This window comes from Galeopterus variegatus, unplaced genomic scaffold, assembly GCF_000696425.1.
Source record: "Galeopterus variegatus unplaced genomic scaffold, G_variegatus-3.0.2 Scaffold3836, whole genome shotgun sequence".
NCBI classification, from domain to species: domain Eukaryota; kingdom Metazoa; phylum Chordata; class Mammalia; order Dermoptera; family Cynocephalidae; genus Galeopterus; species Galeopterus variegatus.
Window position 1 is genome coordinate 128,982 of NW_007729947.1, and position 26,083 is coordinate 155,064.

At 34.9% G+C, this 26,083-nt stretch overlaps 1 protein-coding gene across 1 annotated transcript in view; it reads right to left on the reverse strand.

Annotated features, from left to right (window-relative positions):
* Positions 1–1,944: 1,944 nt before the first annotated feature.
* Positions 1,945–26,083, reverse strand: part of LOC103601704 (solute carrier organic anion transporter family member 1B3-like) — a 56,301-nt gene continuing 32,162 nt past the window's right edge. Inside the window, exons 11-13 of the mRNA XM_008586128.1 lie at positions 21,274–21,338; positions 18,382–18,499; positions 1,945–2,158 (exon numbers count right to left, since the gene is read on the reverse strand). Of these exons, the coding sequence (XP_008584350.1) occupies positions 1,945–2,158; positions 18,382–18,499; positions 21,274–21,338 (397 nt within the window). The remainder of the gene's footprint in view (positions 2,159–18,381; positions 18,500–21,273; positions 21,339–26,083) is intronic.

Below are 26,083 nucleotides of genomic sequence, written 5' to 3' on the forward strand. Positions count from 1 at the left end.
GAGTCTTTAGGCTGATGCTTTAGTGTCTCTTCTAAACCCTTCTTTCCAAATTTGCCTCAGTCCTTTTCTTCCATATTTTCAGAGATTTTCAAAGTTAACGTCTTCATCACTGGTATGATTTTTTGGCCATTGTCTCCTTTTAACTTTGTCCAATGTACATTTTAATTATACTCTTAACATTATTTTACTTCCTTGAAAACCTACTTATTTCTCTATTAAAGTTATGCTCTTCCCCCCCTAGGATTTATGTTCCTGTTTAATAAGTGTCATTGGATTAAGGATTAACATTTATTCTGGGGTCTTGGATTCTGCAGTAGATCAAATAATCTAAGGTTTATTTTTAATGTTCCTCTTTCCTTCACCACATATATCACATTTATAAATGTAAGTTTCTTCTTACAATTTATAAAATGTTATAATTTAGTTCTGTCAATGTTCTTCTCCTTTAAAGTCTAAGCCACATAAAGGAGTGTGCTTTTTTGTTTTTGCTTACTCTCATATTTCATTTTTTCCTGACAGATAGTTGCCACTCAATAATTGTTAAGTAGATAAATACTCAAAATGTTGCCTTTATTTTCTTTGTAGTATTTTAAGAAAATAACTCCATTACTTTTTTCTACTAACCTAATACATGGGTGGGTTTTCCCCCCATATTTCTGCTTGTGTGATTAATGAATCTTTCCTTAAGTCTACAGCCTGAGGACAGGTTAATATGTATACCTTCCAGGCTAATTCCTAACATCTTGCAAGTATTAATGTTGTATAACTGGCATTCAGGTGTACCTTCCCCCATGGTGATGTTTTCTGGCTATTAAGGTCTCCTAGTGTCGTATGTGAATTTTTTTTTTTTTAAAGGAGATGTGTAGGCTTCATCACAGATGTTTTGGATCAGAATCTCTGACTTGATTGTACTTTCAATAAAAATTCACAGGTGATTCTGATGCAAAAAAATCTTTTAACCATTTGAGAATAAAAAACTACAGTCTCTGGCATTCATTGTAATAGAGCTAGCTGCTGCCACTAGAAAATCCACTATTCAAATATTTGTTCTCAACAGCTCTACTTCTTGTCTCATGTGTAGAGATGTAAAAGATATCTTTTTTATGTGCCAAAAATAAAGAAACAAACAAAATCATGCAATAGAGTGACAGCTGATGTATTATCTGGTCCAGACTTCATTTCTCCCAAAGAATAGACAGATGGAATGAAGACACATCTTTTAAATGGGCTTTGTATTCTCAAGTCAAAGATAGTTTATCTTAATCCACTTCCATGGGTCTGATAGAAGCAACACATTCTGTAATATGTTGTCTGACAATCATACTTGCAAAATTTTGAATATCTCAATTTCTTCAGCAGAATTTTAATGGGAGGTTGGAAGAAGATGCATCAGGGTTGCTAGTCAAACAATTTAAAATTATAAATTAATAATAATCTGTGAAACATATGACTTAGCATGAAGAACAGATGTTATGATAGCATAAATCCTCTATTAGACTAGATTTCAGTCTTGAGTACCATGGTCCAAACTGTTTTTTTTTTTTTCAGACATAAAGCTTTTCTCCTTATATAAGCTACTAATCTCTGTCCTCCTTTTTCACCTCTGCCCATTTTCTAGTCACAGGTTTTATTGAGTTACAATTACCTAAGCAAATACTTTTTCTTTATTAAATACTAATTATGCCTTTCACTTTAAATTTGTATGATCGTGTATTCTAATCTTAACCACTAATGCATAACTATACCCTAACAATGAATATTCCCATTCCTTTTTATTTATAGTTTGTTTCATTATAAACTCATAGGCTTATTAATTGTACCATCATAAGTAAAGAGTTCGGGAATTTTCAGTAAAAGGACCAGGACGTGCTCAAAGATAACATCTTACTGAATGAATACAATATTGGTTGAAAAACCCAGTAGCAGAAGCGTTTTTTTCTCCCCTTAAATATGCATTTTACTGTCTGCTCCATCAGAAACTACAAGCAGTCCATTATTATTTAAGGGTTCTAAGTTTGTTTCATCCACGGCTTTTCTTTCATTTTCTGATGCCTTGGTATCTTTCCCTTCATATTTTTTCTTCATGGCAAAAATTAACACAATATATAAAAGAAGTGGTGGGATTTTTAAGCCTGTACACAAGCCCAGAAAGTACATTCTGTGAAAAGAAAAAAAAAAGTAGATTATCATTTTAAATAGTGTGAAAGAACTTATAATATTTCTTTCTAGAATGTGGACCTTAATGGAAATAAAGTTGAAATTATACATAAAAATATTAAGGAAGCAATTCTAGTGATTCTTTTCATTGAGGCTTAAGAAGTTTTTGATTATTTTAAAAGAATTGTGAAGCCACAGAAACCTAACTCCAGGCAGATCTAGCCATCCCCATGAAGAAAAAATATACACAAGTCCAAACTCCTCAAGTCATTCTGTTTCACCTAAAGAGGGAGAAGAAACTGAAGCATATGTGAAGATCACAATTGACAGTTATAGGCTTGCTTAAAGACTGAGACTTAATCATGCGACTATAGAACACTATTCTTCCTCTAGCATTTTATACTACATTACTAAAGACTTATTTACAGCAGTCTGCCTGTCAAGAACAAAATCATGTCATACTAAAAGGCAAAGAACACAGTTTGAAGAGAATGGGCAAGCTTCAAAGCCAGAGTCAGGTATGTCAGGGATGTTGAAATGATCAGAATGGAATTTAAAACAACTATGACTAATATACTAAGGTCTGTCATGGATAAAGTCAACACTATGCAAGAACAGAGCAGCAATGTAAGTGGAGAAATGGAAATTCTAAGAATCAAAGAGAAATGCTAGAGATCAACAGAAGTGTAACAGAAATGAAAGATGTCTTTTTTTGTTGTTGTTGTTCTTTTTTGTGACCGGCTACACCGCACTCAGCCAGTGAGCGCACCAGCCATCCCTATATAGGATCTGAACCTGCAGTGGGAGCACTGCTGCGCTCCCAGTGCCACACTCTCCTGAGTGCGCCATGGTCTCAGCCCGAAAGATGACTTTGATGGGCTTATTAGTAGACAGAACACAGCTAAGAAAAGAATCTCTTAGTTTGAAGATACCTAAATAGAAACATCCAAAACTGAAAAGCAAAGAAAAAAATGACTGGAAAAAAAAAAAGAAAAAGAACAAAGTTTCCAGGAACTTTGGGAAAACTACAAAAGTGTGTACAATTGGAATGCCAGAAAGAGAAGAAAGAAAGGAACAAAAGAAGTATTTGAAACAATAATGATTGAGAATGTTTCCTAAATTAATGTCAGAGGCTAAACCACAGATCTAGGAAGCTCAAAGAACACCAATCAGGATAAATGCCAGAAAAACCATAGCTAGGCACAACATTTTCAAACTACAGAAAATCAAAGATAAAAAATCCAGGAAGAAACCAGAGGGGAAAAACTCTTACTTATGAAAAGAGCAAATAATTATGTTTGACTTTTCTTCACAAACCTCACAAACAAGAAGAGGCTGGAGTAAAATTTTCAAAGTGTTGAGAGAGAGAGAGAGAGAGAGAGAGAGAGAAACATAAAATTCTGAACCCTGTGAAATTACCCTTCAAAAGTGAAGTAGAAATAAAGACATTCTCAGACAAAAATTGAAGGAATGTTTTGCGAGAAGATCTGATTTGCAAAAAAAAAAAAAAAAACCCACAAAAATTCTTTAGAGAGAAGAAAAATAACATAGGTCAGAAACTTGGATATACACAAAGAAATAAAGAGCATCAGAGAAGAAATAAGTGAAGGAAAAAAAGACTTTTATTTTTCTTATTCTTAACTTATCTAATGAATAATTGTTCAAAATAATGATTTCAACAATGTATACCTATGCTTATGTACACTTACGTATAAATGAAATAAATGACAGCAATGATACAAGGGACAGAAAGTAAGAATTAGGGTTATTTTGCTCTTGTAAGAAATTCATGCTATCTGTGAACTGATATAGTGTTGTATGAAAGTTAGATTACTTGTAAATGTTTATTGCAACCTCTAGGGAAACCACTGAAATTTTTTTAAAAAGAAGTATGACTAATATTCTTAGAAAACAGAGGAAATGAAATCATATAAAGTGCTCAATTAAAACCACAACAGGCAGAAAAAGAGTGGAAGACAAAAATAGGAGCAAAGAACAAGGGCAACAAATATAAAACGGTAACAAATATGATACTTATTCAACTACATCAGCAATCACTTTGAGTGTCAATGATTAAAATGCACCAATTAAAAGACTGAAATTGTCAGAGAATGAATAAACAAGACCCAAATATATGTAGTCTACAAGAAATCCACTTTAAATATAAAAACACATTTAGATGAAAAGTAATTGAATTGAAAAAGATATACCATGCTAACACTAATCAAAAGAAAATGGGGTTAGCTATTCATTTCAAATAGAGCAGACTTTAAGTAAAGGAAAATTATCAGGAATTAAAAAAGGGCCTTACATAATGATAAAGGAGGCAATTCTCTTTTTATCTGTTAAGAAGACATAACAATCTTTAATGTGTGAGCATGTAAAAATAAAAAACAGAGTGCCAAAATGCATGAGAAAAAAATGATAGAATTGCAAGTGGAAATAGATGAATCCACTATTATGCTTGAACACTTCAACATATCAGAAATGGACAGACCTAGCAGGCAAAAATTAGTAAGGACATAGTTGAACTCATTAATACCATCAAACCAATGGAATATAATGGATACCTATAGATTATACAACAACATAATTCTTCTCAGGCTCATATGGAACATTCACCAAGATAGACCACATTTTGGTACACAAAACATACCTTAACAAATCTAAATGAATAGAAATCATACAATGTCTGCACTCAGACCACAATATAATTAAATTAGAAAGCAATAACAGAAAGTTAACTGGAAAATTCCAAAATATGTGGAGATTAGACTTCTAAATAACACATGGGTCAAAAAATAAATGTCATGAATAATTTAAAATATATTGAACTAAATAAAAATGGAAGCGTAACTTATCAAAATTTGTGGGAGGTACCAAAAAAAGTGCTTAGAGGGAAATTTATAGCATTGAATGCATATATTAGATAAGATTTGAAGTCAATCATCTAGGCTTTCATCTTAGAAAAAGAAGAGCAAGTTAAATCCAAAGCAGAAGAAAATAAAACATAAAAATTACAAGAGAAATCAATGAAATTGAAAACAAGAGATTGATGGAGAAAATCAACAAAACCAAAAACTGTTTCTTTGAAATGATCAATAATATCGATAAGCATCTAGCCAGGCCAACTAAGAAAAAAAAAGAGAGGAAGTGAATTACTAATATCACAAATGAAAGAGGGGGCATCATTACAGATCCCATGAACATTAAAAGGATAATAAACGAACACTATGAGCAATACTCTGCCCACAATTTTAATAACATAGATAAGATGGACCAATTCTTTGAAAGTCTCAATCTATCCAAACTCACATGAGAAGAAATAGATAATCTGAATAGCCCTATATCTATTAACAAAGTTGAATCAATAATTAATAACCTTCTAAAACAGAAAGCACTAGGCTCAGATAGGTTCACTGGTGAATTCAATCACATATTTAAGGAAGTAATTGTACCAATTGCCTGTAATCTCTTTCAGAATATAGAAGCAGCAGCAGAATACTTCCTATTTCATTCTGTGAGGCCAGTATTGCCCCAACATGAAAACCAAAGACAGTACAAGAAAATAAAACTTCAGAACAATATCTCTCATGAGCACTAATGCAAAAATACTCAACAAGATAGCAAATTAAATTCAACAATGTGTTTAAAAAACTATACACCATGACTAAGTGGGATTTATCCCAAGTATGCCAGGCTGGTCCAACAGTCGAAAGTCAATGAATATCATTCATTATATCAACAGGCTAAAAAAGAAAAAAATTCATGATCACACTAATAGATACAGAAAATGCATTTGACAAAATCAAACACCTAATTTATGATAAAAACTCTCAATAAAGAAGGAATCGAAGAGAACTTCTTTAACTTGATTTTTAAAAAATCTACAAAAACTTACAGATAACACCATACTTAATGGTGAGGAACTCAAAGCTTTCTCACTAAGACCAGTAGCAAGGCAAGGATGTTTCACCACTGCTTCTCAATACTGTGCTGGACATCCTAGCTAATGCAGTAAAGAAAGAAAAGGGAATGAAATCTACACAGATTGGGAAGAAAGAGATAAAACTGTCTTTGTATGCAGATGACATAAGTGTGAGAGAATAGACAAAAACACTCCCAGAACTAATAAGCATTTATAGTAAGATTCCAGGATATAAGGTTAACATACCAAAGTCAAACATTTTCCTATATATAAGCAAAGAAAAAGTGGAATTTGAAATTTAAAATATGTGGCCATTTACATTAGCACCCCCAAAATGAAATACTTAGGTATAAATCCAATAAAATATGTACAAATTCTGTATAAGAAAAACTACAAAACTCTGATAAAGGAAATCAAAGAAGAATTAAACATATGGAGAGATATACTATGTTCATGTCTAAGACGACTGAATATTGTCAAGATGTTAGTTCTTAACTTGATCTATAGATTCAAGGCAATCACAATCAAAATCTCAGTAAGTTATTTTGTGGATATTGACACACTAATCCTAAAGATTATGTGGAGAGGCAGAAGACCCAGAATAGCCAAGACAATACTGAAGGAAAAGAATGAAGCTGGAAGAATGATATTACCTGCCCTCGAGACTAACTACAAAGCTGCATTAGTCGAGACAGTGTGAAACTGATGAAAGAATAGACATATAGATCTATGGAACAGAATAGAGTCCACAAGTAGAATCAATTAAATACAGTTAACTGATCTTTGATAAAGGAACAAAGGCACTAAAATAGAGCAACAACAGTCTTTTCAACAACTGATGCCAGAACAACTGGGCATCCATATGTTAACTAATGAATCTAGATACAGACATTCTACCCTTTACAAAATTAACTCAAAATGAATCACAGACCAAAATATAAAATGCAAAACTATAAAACACCTAGAAGATAATATAGTAGAAGATCAAGATGACCTAGGATTTGGTGATGACTTTTTATATGCAACACCAAATGCACAATCCATAAAAGAAATAATGGATGTTTTCATTAAAATTAAAAACTGCTGTCCTGCAGAACAGAGAGAGAGAGAGAAAAAAAAATGAAAAGAAAAAAAAAAAAAAGAGAGAAGCCACAGGCTGGCAGAAAATATTTGCAAAAGACATATCTCATAAAGGACTGTTTTCCAAAATATTCAAGGAACTTTAAAAATTCAACGATAAGAAAATGAATAACCCAATTGAAAAGTGGGCCAAAGATCTTAACAGACTCCTCTCCAAAGAAGATATATATAGATGGCAAATGAGCATATGAAAAGATGCTTCATTTCCTATGTCATCAGGGAAATGCAAATTAAAATTACAATGAGATACCACTACACAATAATTTAATTTTAATTTTTAAATTTTTTATTGATTATACATATTCATGGGGCAAGAGCTTACTACCAGCACCTGTGCCCAAGTTGTGGTGAGCAAGTCAATGCTATCAACATGCCCATCACTGCAAATTGCAATTATTCTCCATGTTCCCCACCCAACATCTCTCCAATCCCCCCACCCCTGCCCTGTCAACCCTAACCCCATTCTGTCCCTCTGCAAGTGCACCATACCACTGCCATCATTCTTTCCTTCCTTAGCTCCTACTTGTGAATGAAGACATGTGGTATTTTCCCTCTGTGCCAGGCTAATTTCACATAAGATAATTTTCTCCAAACTCATCCATGTTGCTGCAAATGGCAGAATTTCATTCTTTTTATGGCTTAGTAGTATTCCGTTGTGTATATGTACCACATTTTCCTTATCCAGTCATCTGTACGTGGACACTTAGGTTGGTTCCATATTTTGGCTACTGTAAACAGAGCTGCAGTGAACAGGGGAGTGCAGGTATCCCTTCAACATGATGATTTCCATTCCTTAGGAATGTACCCAGAAGTGAGAGAGCTGGATTGTATGGTAGATCTGTCTGTAGTTGTTTTAGAAACCTTTTAGAAACATTGATATTGTTTTCCATAGTTGCTGTACTAACTTACAGTCCCACCAGCAGTGTAGAAGAGTTACCATTTCTCTGCATCCTTGCCAGCATTTGTTATTCTCTGTCTTTTTGATACTGGCCAGTCTAACTGGGGTGAGATGTTATCTCAATGTGGTTTTGATTTTCATTTCCTTGACAATTAGTGATGTGGGACATTTTTTCTGTCTGTTTGTCTCCTTTGGCCATTTTCTAATTTGGTTATTTGGTTTTTTTACTGTGTAGTTGTTTGAGTTCCTTGTATATGCTAGATATTAATCCCTTGTCAGATGTATAGCTTGCAAGTATTTTCTCCCACTCAGTAGGTTGTCTTTTCACCATGTTGATTGTTTCCTTTGCTGTGAAGAAGCAGTTTGTTTTGATACAATCTCATTTATCTATTTTTTCTTTTGTTGTTTGTGCTATTGGGATTTGATTCAAAATTCTTTGTCCAGATCTATTTCCTGAAGAGTTTCTTCTATGTTTTAACTATAGTAGTTTTATAGTTTCAGGTCTTATATTTAAGCCTTTAATCCATTATGAGTTGATTTTGTTATATGGTGAGAGGTATGTGTCTAGTACATAAAGATGTACTATTCTCTCAGCACCATTTATTAAAGATGCAGTGTTTCCCTAGTGAATGTTCTTGTTTCTTTGTCAAAGAAGAGTTGGCTGTAGGTCTGTGGGTTGATTTCTGGGTACTCTGTTTTCTTCCATTGGTCAGAGTGTCTATTCCTATGCCAGTACCATGCTGTTTGGGTTACTATAGCTTTGTAGTATAACTTGAAGTCAGGTAGTGTTATACCTCTGACTTTACTTACTTATTTATTTTTACTCAGGATTGCTTTGGCTCTTCAGGGTCTTTTGCTATTCCATATGAATGTTAGAATTTTTTCTTCCATTTCTGTGAAGAGCATCATTGGTATTTTGATGAGAATTGCATTGAATTGGTAGTTCACTTTGGGTAGTATTGACATTTTCACAATGTTAGTTATTCTAATCCACCTTTTTGTGCCTCCTTTAATTTCTTTCAGTAGTGATTTGTAGTTCTCATTATAGTGATCTTTCACCTCCTTGTTTAAATCAATTCCTGGGTATTTTATTTTTTGTTGACTGTTGTAAATGGGCTTACTTTCTTGATTTCTTTTTCTGCTAGTTTGTTATTGGAGAATAAAAACACTACTGATTTTTGGATGTTGATTTTGTATCCTGAAGCATTACTAAAATTGTTAATCAGCTCTAAGAGTTTTTTGGCAGAGTCTTTAGGTTCTTCTGTAGGTAAGATCATGTCATCTGCAAACAGGGATAGTTTGATTTCATCTTTTCCAGTCTGGATGCCCTTTCTTTCTTTCTCTTGCCTGATTGCTCTGGCTAGCACTTCTAACACTATGTTAAATAGGAATGGTGATAGTGAGCATCCTTGTCTTGTTCCTGTTCCTGAAAGCTTTTCCCTATTCAGGATGATATTGGTGGTGGGCTTGTTGTATATGGCTTTTATTGTGTTGAGATACTTTCCTTCTATACCTAATTTACTGAATTTTGTAAAATGCTTTTTCTGCTTCTACTGAGATAATCATATGGTCTTTGTCTTTGATTTTGTTAATGTAGTGTATCACATTTATTGACTTGCATATGTGGAACCATCCTTGTCTCCCTGGGATGAATCCCACTTGATCATGTTGTATAATTATTTTTATGTATTTCTCTATTCTGATTGCTAGTATTTTGTTGATGATTTTTGCATCTATGTTGATCAAAGATATTGGCCCATGGTATTCTATTTTATTGTATCTTTGTCTGTCTAGCAGGAGTTTGGGAGTATAGGCTCTGTTTCAATTTTTGGAATAGTTTGTAAAGAATTGGTATTAATTCCTATTAAAAGGTCTGGTAGAATTCAGCAGTAGAGACATCTGGTCCTGTGCTTTGCTTTGTTGGGAGACTGCTGATTACTGCTTCAATTTTGTTGCTTGTTATTAGTTTGTTCAGGTTTTCTATTTCTTCTTGGTTCAGTCTTGGTAGTTTGTAAGTGTCCAGAAATTTATGTTTCCTCCAGGTTTTCAATTTTTTGGCATATGATTGTTTGTAATAGTCTCTAATGATTCTTTGTGTTTCTGTTGTATCTGTTGTAATGTCTCATTTTTCATTTCTAATTTTTGTTATTTGGGTCTTCTCTCTTCTTTTTTAAATTAACCTACCTAATGGTTTGCCTGTTTTGTTTATCTTCTTAAAAAACCAACCTTTTGTTTTCTGAACATTTTTCAGGTCTCTATTTTATTTAATTCTAACACTGATCTTAATTCTTTCTTTCCATCTACTAGCTTTGGGATTGGATTGTTCTTGTTTTTTTAGTTCTTTGCAGGGTTAGGTTATTTATTCAAAATATTTCTTTCTTTTTTTTTTTTTTGGATGTAAGCATTAATCGCCATAAACTTTCCTCTTAGTACTGCTTTTGCCGTATCCCACAGGTTTTGATATGATGTTTCTTTATTTTTGCTGGTCTCAAGAAATTTTTTGATTTCCTGTTTAACTTCTTCTTGGGCCCATCGGTCTTTCAGGAGCATGTTGTTTAATTTCCAAGAGCTTGTAATAGTTTCCTGAGTTTTGCTTGTTATTAATTTCTAGTTTTAATCCATTGTGGTTTGAAAAGATCCTTGGGATAATTTCAATTTTTTAATATTTGTTGAGACTTGATTTGTGACTTAACATGTGGTCTGTCCTGGAGAATGTTCCATGTGCTCATGAGAAGAATGTATATTCTGTAGTTGTTGAATGAAATGTTCTGTAGATATCTGCCAGGTCCAATGTGTCTAAAGTGTAGTTTAAATCCTGTGTTTCTCTGTCAATTTGTTGCCTGGATAATCTGTCCAGGTCTGCGAGAGGCATGTTCAGGTCTCCCACTATTATCATATTGGGGTCAATCTCTTTCGTTAGATCTAATAACATTTGCTTTGTATATCTGGGTGCTCCAGTGTTGGGTACATATATATTTATGATTGTTATGTCTTCTTGCTGGATAGACCCCTTTATCATTATATAGTGGCCTTCTTTGTCTCTTCTTATGGTTTTTGGTTTAAAGTCTATTTTATCTGATATAAGAATAGGTACTCCTGCTCACTTTTGGCTTCCATTTGTAACATATATCTTTTTCTATCCCTTCACTATTAGTCTGTGTGCATCTTTACAGGTAAGATTGGTCTCCTGAAGACAACATATAGTTGGGCCAAGCATTTTGATTGAGTCCATCAGTCTGTGTCTTTTGAGTGGGGAGTTTAATCCATTTACACTTAGGGTTTTTACTGAGAGGTATTTTCTTACTCCTGCCATTTTATTGCTTTTGTTTAGATGATTTAAATATCTTTTGTTCCTTTCTTCCCCTTTTATTATTTGTCTTTGATGTTCATTGGTTCGTTGAAGTGATAAGATTTTGCTATTCTTTCTTTCTCATTTGCATTTTTGTTTCACCTGTGGGCTTTTTTTCCCCCTATGTGTTTGTGGTAGTGATTATTGTCTTTCAGATTCTAGATTCAGGACTCCCTAGAGAATTTCTTGTAGGGCTGATTGTGTATTGATGAACTCTCACAGTTTCTGTTTATCTGGGAAATACACAATTTCTCCCTCATTTCTGAAGGATATAGCACTTTTAGCTGGCAGGTTTTTTTCTTTTAGTATTTTGAATATATCATCCCATTTTCTTCTGGCCTGTAGAGTTTCAGTTGACAAGTCTGCTTTTAGTCTGATGATGGTTCCCTTGTAAGTGACTTGATGCTTTTCTTTTGCTACTTTTAGGATTCTCTGATTGTCTTTTAGCTTTGCCAGTTTGACTATAATATGTCTTAGAGAGGATCTTTTTGTATTGACTCTGTTTAGGGATCTTTGAGTTTCCTGAATCTGAAGGTCTGTGTGTCTCCCTATATCTGGGAAGTTTTCCATTATTATTTTATTGAACAGATTTTCAATGCCTTTACCTTTCTCTTCCCCTTCTGGAACATCCATGATTTGGATGTTTGTGCACTTAAGGTGGTCTGATGTCTCTCAGAGTTTCTTCATTTCTTAAATATTTTTCTTTTTTTTTTTCTGTCTTTCCTTGGTTATTTCATAAAGATAGTCTTCGAGATCAGAGATTCTTTTTTATGCTAGTTCTAATCTGCTGCTTAAGCTATCAATTATGTATTTTATTTCTTTGAATGAATTTTTCAGTTCCAGGAGTTCTGCTACATTCTTTTTTAAGGTACTATTATCTCTGTACATTTCCTCCTTCATGTCCTGGATATTTTTTTTCTTGTTTCATTGTATTGTCTAACTGAGTCTTCTCTTATCTCGTTGAGTTTCCTTAAGATTGTTACTTGGAATTTCTTTCATTTCAAGGGTTTCCTGTTCTATAGAGTATGGTACTTTAGAATTACTATATTCCTTTGGTGGTGTCATATTTTCTTGGTTTTTTTTTTTCTACTACTGTTGTCACTTTTACTGTGATACAACTATTATCACTACTTTGATTTCTGGTCATCTGGTAGATCAGTTACTGCTTCTGTTACTCTGGAGTGGATTTTGAGGAGAAAGACTTTCTCCTCTTTTTCCAGGCTCCTCTGATGACTCTCCTTGTACCAATGCAGTTGAATATGTGGCAAACCACTAGCACAGTGGTCATGGCTGCTACTGTGGTAACCAGTCATTCTTGCAGCAATAGAAGCTGTGGATGGCTTATATGGACCACCTCCTTGGAAATGGTGCAGGTCCTCCCAGTCATGGTGGGTGGGAGGCACACTGGGTCCTGCCTTGTTTGTGGGTATTGAGTAGGCTCTTTGGGGGCTTTTTCTCTGCCTGAGCATCCCCGGTTGGAGCAGGTGGGTGGCACACTTACATGACTATTAGAATGGACAAAACTTGGAACACTGATGACTCCAAATGTTGGAAAGGATGCAAAGCAACAGGAACTCTCATTCGTTGTTGGTGGGATGCAAAATGATACAGCCACTTTGAAAGATAGTTTGACAGTTTGTTACAAAACTAAACATACTTTTACCATATGATCTAGTGATTTGTGCTCTTTGGTATTTCCCCAAAGGAGTTGAAAACTTATGCCTACACAAAAACCTGCACATAGATGTTTATAGTAGTTTTATTTATAATTGCCAAAACCTGGAAGCAATCAAAATGTTCTTTAGTAGAAAAATGTACAAAGAAACTGTGTTATATCCAGACAATGCAATATTATTCAGTTCTAAAAAAAAAAAAGAGTTATCAAGCAACAAAATGACCTGGAGGAAACTTAAATATTATACTAATAAGGAAAGCAAGCTGAAAAGGTTACATACTGTATACTTCCAACTATACAATGATCTGGAAAAGGCAAAACTGTGGGAACAGTAAAAAGATCAGTGGTTTTCAAGGTTTAAGGGGGAGGGAGAGGTAAATAGGCAGAACACAGAGGATTTTTAAGTCAGTTAAACTACTCTATATAGTACTATAATGGTGGATACTTGTCATTATACCTTTGTCCAAACCCATAGAATGTATAACAACAACAGTGAACTCTAATGTAAATTATGAACTCTGGGTGGTAACAATGTGTCAGGGTAGGTTCATCAATTATAACAAATGTACCACCCTGGTGGGAGATGTTGATGGTGGGTTAGGCTTTGCATGTGTTGGGGAAGGGGATAAATGGGAAATATGTGTACTCAATTTTGTTGTGAATCTAAAACTGTTTTAAAAAATAAATCATAATATAAACATTTAACTTTTTGTGTATTTATTGATAAGTGCACTGTTCGTTTTAAAGATCTCACTTTAGACAATCCAGCAATAAACACAAGTGACTAAAAGGAAAGTGATAAGGACCATGAGTGTGCTATAGTGTGCTAAGAGAGTTCTAGAGAAGGATGATTATTTCCAACTGGCTGGAATGGTATGCACTTTATGAAAGAAAAGGGTAAACAAGCTGAGCCTAAAGCGTGTCCTGAAAGACAAAAGCCTAATACCTGTCTCAATGGGCTGAAATCAAGGTGCTGGCAGGGCTGCGTTCCTTTCTGGAAGTTCTAGGGAAGAATCTGTTTCCTTGCCTTTTCCCACTTCTAGAGGCCACTTACATTTCTTGGTTCCTGACCCCTTTCTTCCATCTTCAAAGCCAGCAACAATGGACTGAGTCCTTCTCTCATCAGGTCACTCTGACCTCCTCTTCTGCCTCCCTCTTCCATTTTTAAGGATCCTTGTGATTATGTTGGGCCCCACCAGATAATCTTCCTATCTTGAGGTCAGCTGATTAGCAACTTTACTTCATCTGAAACCTTAGCATAGCACATCTCTGGGTAGCCATTTTTCTGCAAATCACAGTAACCAATCTACAGATGTCAGAAGATCACTGATTCTCAAACAGGATAAATAAAAAGAAATCTACACCTAGACACTTCATAGTGAAACTGCCGAATACCAAACAGAAAGGGAATATACTTAAAGAATCCAGGTGGAGAAGACAGATTACCTTAACAGAGCAAGAGAAACAGACAACAACTAACTTATTAACAGCAAAATTGTAAATTAGAAGTCAATAGAATGATGCCTTCAAAGTACCAAGAGAAAATAATTGTCAATTTGGAATTCTATACCTTGTAAATATGTATTTTAAGTATAAGATTGAGAAAAAGATATTTCCAGAAAAATTAAAACTGACAATTTGCTACTAAAAGACATCATTACAGAATGTTTAAAAAGATCTACTTCAATGAGAAGGGAAGTGATCATAGATGGAATCTGAGATGCAGGAAGGAGTGAGGAGCAAAGAAAGTGGTAAATATGTGGGAAAATACACTGGCTAACTTTTTAAACCTTAATAATAATGTCTTGAGGGGTCGAGAATAACTTAAAGTACACAAAATAGCATATATATAGAAAGATATATATATACAGATGTAGACATACGAATACATATACATAAAGGGAATCACTAGGGTCTTTGTGGTATAATAAAAATTTGGATACCATAATGCTTGTTCAACATCAGAAATTAGTTAATAAATCAATTTAATAAAATTTTTCAAAAAAATTTTCCATTTTAGTTGTATCTAAACCTTCACTGAAAGATACAAAACTAGTAAAAAAAAGAAAAATGGTTTCAGGGTCTATTTCTACTGAAGCCAAAACAATCACATTAAAATGTTATCTTAAACTTGTGCTTGGTGGTCAATGCTTTAGGAAAATTCTGAGGAGTATCTTGCCAGGCGTCCTGGAAATGAATGATAATTTCAATTATTAATAAACACTTCTGTAAAATAAAGTCAGTAAGGTGAATTTATTAATTTTTTCTTTGTAATCTCATTCCATACTTTTAGAAAATCTTTCCCATTTGGGGAGAAAATTTAATAATTGGGATTCAAAAAATGTTATGGGAATGTCTGTGTTGCTGTTTCACTAGAATTCCAGAAGCAGCTGATGGCTATCTATTGGGGATGTTAGATAGTGAATTTACACAAAAATAGAAGTCTTTCCAGTAAATTTGATCCAAGGAGTGTTCTCCAGGGGTCTATCCTGAACTAAGAGGCTTTTCCCATTTTTACATAAATGATAGTGTATTCCACCTGTTTTCTTTTTTTTCCCCACATAAGTATATATCTTAAAGAAGTTTCCATATTTGTAAACAAACAGCTTTTTTCCTTCTTTAAGACCTCAGAATATTAATTTGCCTGTATGTACCATTAATTGCCTGTATGTGCCATTATTTATTTATTTAATTGGTCCTTTCTTGAGAGAATATTATTTTCAATATTTTGCTATCATAAACAATGCTGTATATACACACATACATAATATTCTATATGTGTCATTTTACATATTTGGGAGTGTAGCTATCTGTAGGATAAATTTTTATTTTTTATTTTTTAATTAATTAATTAATTAATTGAAATATAATTGATTATACATATTTCTGGGGTACAGAGTTGACTATCAGTATTTGTGTGTGGTATGTGATGATCAAATCAATATTATTAGCATGTTCATCATTACAAATAGTAATTATTCTTTGTGTCCCTTACCCAGTTACTCCCTAACCCTTCCCACCTCTAGTAACTACAGGTCTGTTCTCTTCTGAAAGTTCAGCATTTTGTTGTGGTCCTTCTTTCTACCCCATGACCTCACTCGTAAGTGGGAGCAAAGAAAGAAAGAAAGGAAGGAAGAAGGAAAGAAAGAAAGAAAAAGAAAATAATTTTTCAGAAGTACTGCTCCTGGCTTAAAGGTAAGTGCTTTTGACAACACAGTGTATAATCAGTATTTTTCACAATTATTAATGAATTTGAGAACTTTAAAATATGTCTTATAGTCATTTGTGATTCTTTTTCTTTGGGAAATGTCTATTTCCTTTTTTAAATCTTATTTTTTTAGAGCAGTTTTAGGTTTACAAAAAAACTGTGCAGAAAGTACAGTGGGTTCCCATATATCTCCTGCCCCCCACATACACAATTTCTCATATTATTACCATTTTGAATTAGTGCGGTACATTTGTTACAACTGATGAAGCAAGTCCATATTTTATATTAGAGTTCACCCTGTGTTGCACAGTTCTATAGGTTTTGACAAATGCATAATGTCACGTATCCACCATCATAACATCATACAGAATAGTTACACTGCCCTAAAAATGCCCTGTGCTCCACGTATTCAACCCTCCCTTCCTCCCCCCCGAGGCCCAAGCCACCTCTGACCTTTTTACTGTGTCTATAGTTTTGCCTTTTCCAGAAGGTCATATACCTGGAATTATATAGTCTAGCTTTTTCAGACTGCTTTCTTTCACTTAGTAATATTCATTTAAGTTTATCTCCTTGTCTTTTTTTTTTTTTTTCCTTTTTTGTCTTTTTTCGTGACCGGCAACGGATCGCAACCCTCAGTGTCGCGCCCGTACTGGACCGGGACTGGCAACAGGATCGCAACCCTCAGTGCTGCTCCCGCACCTCGCTCAGCCAGTGAGCGGCCGGTCTGTATGTGGGATCCGAACCCTCGGCGGGAGCGCCGCCGCACTCCCAAGCGGCGCACTGTAGCAGTGCGCCACGGGGCCAGCCCCTCCTTGTCTTTTTGTAGCTTGACAGCTCATTTCTTTTTATTATTGATTTAAGATTCCATTGTACAAAGGTATCCCAGTTTGGTTATCAATTCACCTTCTGAAGGACATCTTGGTTGCTTCCATTATTTTTGCAATTATAAATAAAGCTGCTATAAACATTCATGTGCAGTTTTTTGTGTGTACAAAACTTTCCAACTCATTTAGGTAAATATATAGGAGCACAATTTCTTGATCATATAATAAGACTTTGTTTTGCTTTGTAAGAAATGATCAGACTTACTAGACTGCCTTCTAACACAGCTGTACTATTTCACATTCTCACCAACAATAAGAGAATTATTGTTGCCTCACATTTTTGTCAGCATTTCATGTTGTTTTCCTTGTTTTTTAGGAACTCTTTATATATTTAGAACATTTTCCTGTGTCTGTGCTGCAAAATTCTTCCAATTTATCTTTACTCTTTGAATTTTGCTTAAAATAAGTTTCATAATGCAGAGTTTAAAAACTTTTTTTAAAAATCATTTATTCTATTATGGTTTGGGGAGTTTAGGTCATACTTAGAAACATATTTCTGCTTCCTAGATAATTAAAAGAAATTTTACCATGAGTTCTTCAAATACCTGCAGTTTCACATTTTTAATTTATATATTTGATGAGTACATACATTTGCAATTAATTTTCATGTAAGATATAAGGTATCATTGCAACTTTTTTCCCTCAGGTGATCATTCAGTTGTCCTCATACCACTTACAGAATATCTCTCCCTATGAATAGAAGAGTATAGAAACTTTTTTTCTCTCTTTTTTCTCCCTTACTTGTGACCAGAGCCCCAGCTGGTCATTCTGTGTCATCCTAGAGAAACCAGAGGCCATTGAATATATAGACACATATTTTTTCAGTATGAGGAAACTTTTTGGAAACAAGATTTGGGCACAGATCTTAGCTCTTTTTCTGTTAGCTGTGTGATTTTGCATAAAAGGTACTTATTATCTTTGAATCTTAGTTTCTTCATATTTAAGGAAAAAGGAAAAAAAGTATATTTGTATGAGCATTGAAATGAGATACCAGATTGCCTGATACAATACCAAATACAAAATAAGTGTTCATTTAATTGTGACTATAATTATTAATACTATTATCATACTGAAAATGATATCTTTTAGGAATTAATATAATCAAAGGGAAAAATTAATAAAATATATTTATTATAACTTACCCAAATAATCTGGAATTATATACTCTACAAGACCCTCGTTTCCCACAGCTTGTGACAGACCACTTCATACATGTTTTATCAATCACAGCCCCAAAGTATATTGGAGCTAGAATTCCTCCTGCAATATGAGGTGAGAAGATGTCAATCCAAGGAACATGTTTCAAAGGTAACTGCATATTCCACATTGATACATTTGGATTAAGTAAACATTGAATATTTTGTAGGACTCTTCCATTGTTCTGGCTTAAATCTACCCAAGCCTCAAGATTATTAGAAATTTCAGAGGCTCAAATCATATGGTAATATCATAGACATCTTTTATCTGCCTTCACCCTCCAACACCCATATGAAAGAAGGAAAATTATATGTCTGTACACTCTGTTCTACTTATAATACCAATTAGCCTAAGCCTGATAGTAAAAAAGAGAATGTTGTTAGTAAACATGGAAGATATATGCTGGTCCATATGTAATTTTTCTTAGGCAAGGAGAGCTGGAATAGTAGGAATAGAATTATCTCTTTACAGGGAAAGGACGAAGCTCTCAGCTCCACTGCTGCAAAGGCAGGAGTTTTTTCAACTCCATTTTAAGAAATTAAAAAGTCAATGCTTTCATAAGGACTCCCTCCCCAGAAAGTGCAGGCCCAGCGTCATAGACTGCTGGGCTCCCGGTGGGTTGAACTTCTTTCTGGACTTAAAGCTCCACTTCCACTTTTTTGGTTTCTTTAGAGCCCACAATTCAGCATTTTCTCTCCATTGATTTTGTACATTTTTAAATACCTCTTGAAGCAGCCTAGGCTGTCCATGTTAGGGCCTATGCTGCCAAATTTTGTTTCTGTTAGTATTCTGATCACAATGATGCATGTCTCCAGTGGTCTGTCCTTAATACAATTTTTATTTGTAGTGCATGATTTTGCGGAACGTGACACTTTTCAGGAGTATGTATGTTGTTTATAGACATGTCCATCTGTTCTTACTGCTATTTTAATAAACTCTGAGATGACTCCTAGTTCTAAGCACAGGTAATTTGATCAAAATTTTGAAGGAGAGATGTATCCTTCAGGTGGACGACCTGAAGTATTCATGATTTTATTTCATTTTATTTTTTGCATTTTGAAGAGTGATATTCAGATTTTATTTTGTCACATAAAAATGATGGCAATTCATATATCACAATTTTGACTCTATGTATGTTTAATCAGTCTCAGTTTTCTGAGAGTGAAAGGTCTTGTAATGATAAGGGACTAGTATCTGAGGCCAATGTATCTGGGGAAAACTGGTACTGAGAAAATGGGTGAGACATTTGCAGGTTTCAAAAAATTACAGCCACCCTTTGAAAAATGAAAAATATATGCCATAAGTTTTCTTTCTCTACATAATGCCACTGGTTTGAACAAACTTAATAATTTAAATTTTGGGGAGTAACAAAGTTGGTCTTAATCATTACCAGAATTTTAAAACTTCTAATAACCTATTTTCTAAATAACTTTTTCAGTTTAATACACTCTACGAGCCTTCCACAATTCTCACATATAAACTGGAAGTTTGATAGTCAGTACATGTTTTTCCCATAGAAGCATTTAGTTTCCATTGTGCTATGTGTTGGACACATCGAAATAGGATGCCCACAATTAGGATTTTAACATTCTTTTTTTTCCATTTTATGTTACTAGAAAAATTTTTTTTCTATTCTCAGAATTTAATTTTAGCATATCAGGAGGAGCACTAACTACCCAGATTCTATTTTCACCTTGTGTGGCCTGTGTTATAGGAGTGAAGTATCTCTACTGGATCTGGAGATAGGGAACTGCCAGGATATATAGAGGCTGCAAGATTACAGACATGCAAAAGAGAATGCTGGCACATACACGTGTATCAAAACATCAGATTGCACCCCATAAGCATATGCAATTAGAATGCATTAATTAAAATAATTTTTAAAAAAAGAGAATGCTAGGAAGAGAACAGTGATGGAATCCTGCAGCACCTCTACTCCTTTCTCGCAGTCCCTTTATATTTTTCCTCTTTTTGCCTTTAAGGATTTGTGACATTCTCCCCAAATACACTTCTTGGATAACTTCTCTATTTTAATGTGGCCATGGAGAGTTATACTTCTTTCCTTTCCTTCTTTCCAGTCCTAAGGATTGACCCTCCCACTCACTTCCTTCTGCCACCAATGGTTGCCTCCAGGCCACGGTCAGTCCCCTGCTCCAGTGCCTAGATGAATGATGCCCTTTCCAACTTCCCAGGAATGAGAATATAATATAGATCTTGTAAGGGGCACCCACAGGAGTTAGGTTAGAAGTTGTTAAACTAACAACAACAGTCATCTGTGGGGTAAAAATGGAAATGGCAATAAGGGAGAAAGGATAATTTCCTAAATCTTTTACTAATCACCTCATCTGAACATTTATAAATAGGACTTTAACCTCTGGAGCGTACAGTCCTACTCTTTGCCAACAAAACCCACAATTTCCTGGAGTTGCTTTCATTCAGTACACTCTCTTAATCCAAGATGCCTAGAATCTGAGTTCTCATTCCCTTTTGCATTTTTAACTTCTGATAAAGGTTAGCGGCCCAGCCTGCAGAACTGGGCAGTGGGAAGTGATACACTTAACGCCAGCTTCTATTGTTTGGCACAACCTCAGGCCGACCAGATTCCCAGGCCTCCCAGGCTTCTTTAGGCATTACCTAAATGATGCCTCAGTTTAGAAGGAAGGCCCTTCTCTCTGCCTTTCCCTCTCACTCTTATTATTTTTCACTTACCACAACAGTACAAATGATTCTTATACTTTTTAAAAATGTTCTTATGATTGGATATGAATTTCATTCAGTCTTTATGCTTTGACCTGAATATTTATATCTTGAATTTATAATCACTATATTAGTCATACCTAGTGCTCGTATTATCAGTGTGTGAAAACCCATTGCAAGTGACTTCAGTTCAGGTTGAACATTTCTGAAATAAGATAAAGGCAAAGAAACTTTAAACATCTTTAAGATACCAAACTGAGTTCAACATTAAAACATTTCTCAGTATCGTTTTTCTTTGATGGAATGAAACCCACAAATGAATGGCCCACATTGTATCAAGTTATATTTTCAGTTGTTTTAAAAAGGCAAACATCTTAGCAATAATAATTATTCCCTTATTTATTCAATGCATTATGATTTCAAGACAGTTTCACAAATATTTTCACACTTGATCCTTATGAAAATCCTATGAGAAAGTGGTTGAAACAGACTTTATTATGCCTGTGAAGAAACTGATTTCTGAGGTCTATTCAGTCAATACAACCCATATGAAAAAAGCAGATACTTTTATGTAGGTGTAGGTCTTAGCAGACCTCTTTTTATCAGCTTATTTCTGTCATCGATGTTACCTGAAAAGTTTATTAATATGATTCATGAGATACATAGTATAATCAGATGGGTCAAAAAAGCTATCTGTATTCTAGTGTCCAGTGTATTTAACTGTCTTCTTAAATGTAAAGAGCACATTTGTATCATCACTTAGAAATTCACTCACTGTTGCATTTAGAAAGCTATTGTCACAATTCCATTTTTCTGTGTTCCGTGAGCTGATGACACTACCATATCTGTGATAACCTAGTACACATCAAGTGAAATGAAATTATCTGGAATCAGTGGAGGAGGTGGGCTGGGATAGGGAAGGTGACTGAGGCTCAAAAATCCCATTTTTACTGAAATATTGAATTAATTGATACAAATTTTTTTCTTGAACTGTTTGATGACTGTATTTGTTCAGAGAGCTAAGTAAATATAGTCATTCAATAAACACTAACTGCCTGCTAAGAAATACCACGCTAGTTCCTTTTCTTGAGAATAAAGAGATAAATGATGCTTCATACAGACTAAGTGACTTGGAGAAGTAAGTCGTTTAACCTCTCTTGGGCTCAGTTTCCTTATTTGCTAAGTGAGGACAGTAATGCTTATCTCATATGCTGTGTGAATACAGTACAAGGAGCTAGCACTTTAAACCTCAATTTTCTTTACACATAATTGTCAGTTAAACCTTGTGGGAGGACTACTATTCATTGAAGTTCTAAAAAGTATTTGAGCAAGTGCATAAAATTAAACAGGGCAACAATTAAATTAAACACAGCATAATAAAAATTAAACACAGCATCGTTATATATTAAGAGAGGAAATAAGCAGCCGGTCTTTTTGGCTCTGCTTTTGCAAAGGCCAATGACACTGCTAGCCCAGCTGAGGGCACAAGGCTATACTCGAGGACAATGAAGCCATGCCTGTTACTCAAGGAGGTGGATTCTTCCATTAGAGGACTGTCATGAGGAAATCAGCAGGAATGGGAAGTTAATTTGTCCACGGATCTGTCTCTCAAATATCAGATTTCTAAAAGGAGACTATGGGCAGGGAGAAATTGCAGTTCATTCCTTGTTGAATTCTCTGACAAGTGCCTGAAGTGCTATTTTTCACTTCTGTTGATTTTCAAAGGGTGCACTTTGTTTATATACTAGACACACAAGAGGCAAACTATATTTGTTATCAACTTGTATTTTCACCCAGGGAGAGGGTCAATGTGCAGAAGAATTGGGAGACTTGCAGAAAGTTAATATTTTTCTACATGTGTGCTCTTCAATAACAACTCTGGAAGTGATAGATGTGTGTGATATAGTGACATACATATGTAATATCACACACACACTCCTAAATGCACATGTATGCACACTCATGGCTAGCCACACACTCACACTCGCCCCCATGCTCACACTCACATGCACACTCGTATGCACACACCCACGCATCATTATCGTGTAAGATATTTTTCAGTGCAGTGTGACTCCTACCTGACATATGGTGTTGAGCAGCTCTGTATTTTGATAGATCTCTCTCAGGATGAATTAAGCACAAAAAATCACTCCAAGAAAGTAAATGTGTTATTTTCGTTTACTTATTACCTTCTTAATACAGCACATTTAATTTAAATGGATTCTCTATTGTTTTCCCTAATGACAATCAGCCATCAGGACCTACTGTTTCTTGAGATGATTACCAGCTAGACCTAATAAAATCCTATCAATAGACAGGCTAGATAGGGAATGCTTGTCTTCCTGTTTGCAAAAGATTGAAGAGAAGCTCTAATTCATTTCCTAGCTGATTCAAATCATTGAAATGAAAGTTTAAAAAGTTCTAAAACACTGCTCTCATTGGAGTCACTTGGAATTAGAATTATTTTGTTGGTATAAGCCTACATCATGCCTCGCATGCCCCAGTCACCAGCAGAATCCCAATATTTCAAGGTCATCTCTGGATACCAAGTCTTTCCCCACTGCATGGCTTAGTACATCTCTTAATCCCAGACAGTCTCTTACTCTTTTTCCATCACTCAAACCCTTTCATTGTGCCCAGTGGAACTCAGTCTGTTAGCAGCAAAATGTTTAGATCCCACATTTTTTGCAGTCCTTCCACCTTCTTGCTCTGAACAAAGCCTGGCTGTCTTCCACTGACTCTTTCCATGCAACTCTCTCAAGTGAAGGCTGTTTTTCTCCCACATCCTGCATATCACTGGGCCTGAAATGTAGATGTCCTTCTTGTCACTTTTACCACTTCCAGACCTGAGTCCCACCTCTGAAAGCCCTCCAGCTCCCATGAAGAAGTATACCATCCTAACATATCATTCCCTAACCTCCTTGTTGAAGTTATCTATAGATTGACATTAGTATTCATTACCATGATTTCTTGACAGTTTTAGTTCTAGGCTCCAGAACTAGTCATTTTTTCCAGAACCATTTCGGCCACTTTTTCTACTTAGGTTATTATCCATGTAGACCATCCTCCCAATGCTCTGACCTTCCAGTTTCTTGACCTCTTCTCTCCAAAGCCTTATTTCCCCCACCCCACTGTCATACCAATCAGTACACACTTTCTGAACTAAATGAAATACAACCCCCCCAAATGATACAAAAGATCAATGGAACAAAAAGTTTTTTGAAAAGATAAACAAAATAGACAAACCATAAGCAAGGCTAACTAAAAAAAATAGAGAGAAGACCCAACTAACAACAAAAAAAAAATCATAAATGAAAGAGGAGACATTACAACTGATACCACAGAAATACAAAGAATCACTAGAGACTATCCCAAACAACTATATACCAACAAATTTGAAAACCTAGAGGAAATGGATAAATTTCTCAACACATACAAATTACCAAGACTGTACCAAGAAGACATAGAAAACCTGAACAGCCCAATAACAAGCAACAGAATTGAAGCAGTAATCAGCAGTCTACCAACAAAGCAAAGCACAGACCAGATGGCTTTACTGCCGAATTCTACCAAACCTTTAAATAGGAATTAATACCAATTCTCTTCAAACTATTCCAAAAAATTGAATCAGAAGCCATTCTCCCTCTTTCTATGAGGCTAGCATCTCCTTGATACCAAAACTAGACAAAGTTACATCAAATAAAAGAAAACTACAGGCCAATGTCTTTGATGAACATAGATGCAAAAATCCTCAACAAAATATTAGCAATCGGATTACAGAAATATCAAAAAAAGTTATATGTCATGATCAATGGGATTCATACCAGAGATTAGGATGTTTCAACATATGCAAGTCAATAAATATGATATATCACATCAACAAAATCAAAGACAAACACCATAAGATTCTCAATAGATGCAGAAAAAGCATCTGACAAAATTCAACATCCCTTCATGTTCAAATTCCTTAGCAAATTAAGTATAGAAGGAAAGTATCTCAACACAATAAAAGCCGTATATGACAAACTCACCACCAATATCATCTTGAATGAGGAAAAGGTGAAAGCATTTCCTTTAAGAACAGGAACAAGACAAGGATGCCCACTCTCACCACTCCTATTTAACATAGTATTGGAAGTACTAGCCAGAGCAATCAGAGAAGAGAAGGAAATAAAGGGCATCCAGACTGGAAAAGATGAAGTCAAACTAATTCTCAGTTTTGAGAATCTGCCTCCTCATAACCATCTCCTAACTTTTAAATTCATTCCCTCTAATACACTAACTCCAGCAAACCTCAGTCCAAGGGCTCTTAAGGCCCTTGACTCCCCCAGTCTTTTCACAGGCCATGTTCATTTTCTCCTCTTCCCTTCCTTCTCACCATGATTTCTCATTACAATCCCTCTTTTGCACATACCCTGAACTTTTTCATCCTTCTCCTCTATTGTACTAGATAAACAAAAATGCATTCATGTAACCCTCTGTCTTCTCTGCACCTGTACCCAAAGAGCTGCATTGGCTGGAGGAAACCATTTGAACGTGTTGACTGGACTCATTTTAAATACAGAAGCACAAACCCTCAGTGGGTCTCTAGTGCAATTCTACTATATTTCACTAGTCCATTTTTCCCAGGCAGCTTAGTCCCCAATTCTTCAAAATTACTAATTCACATTTATTGATTTCATCTCAAGTCTCTTCCTTTTCTTCCTCCTCACTGTTAGCTGATTGCCTTGCTTTTTATCTAACAGAGAAAGTAGAATCCCAATCCTCTCGCACCACTAAAGCTACACATTTACCTGCCAATACTCTCGCACCACTAAAGCTACACATTTATCTGCCTTCAACCCACATCGACAACCTGCCCTTGTATTACAGAATAAAATTCTTTGTTCTTGTTCACCTTTCTTTTACCTCTTTCTGTAATTGTTCCTCCTCTTTTCTGCATTACCAGCT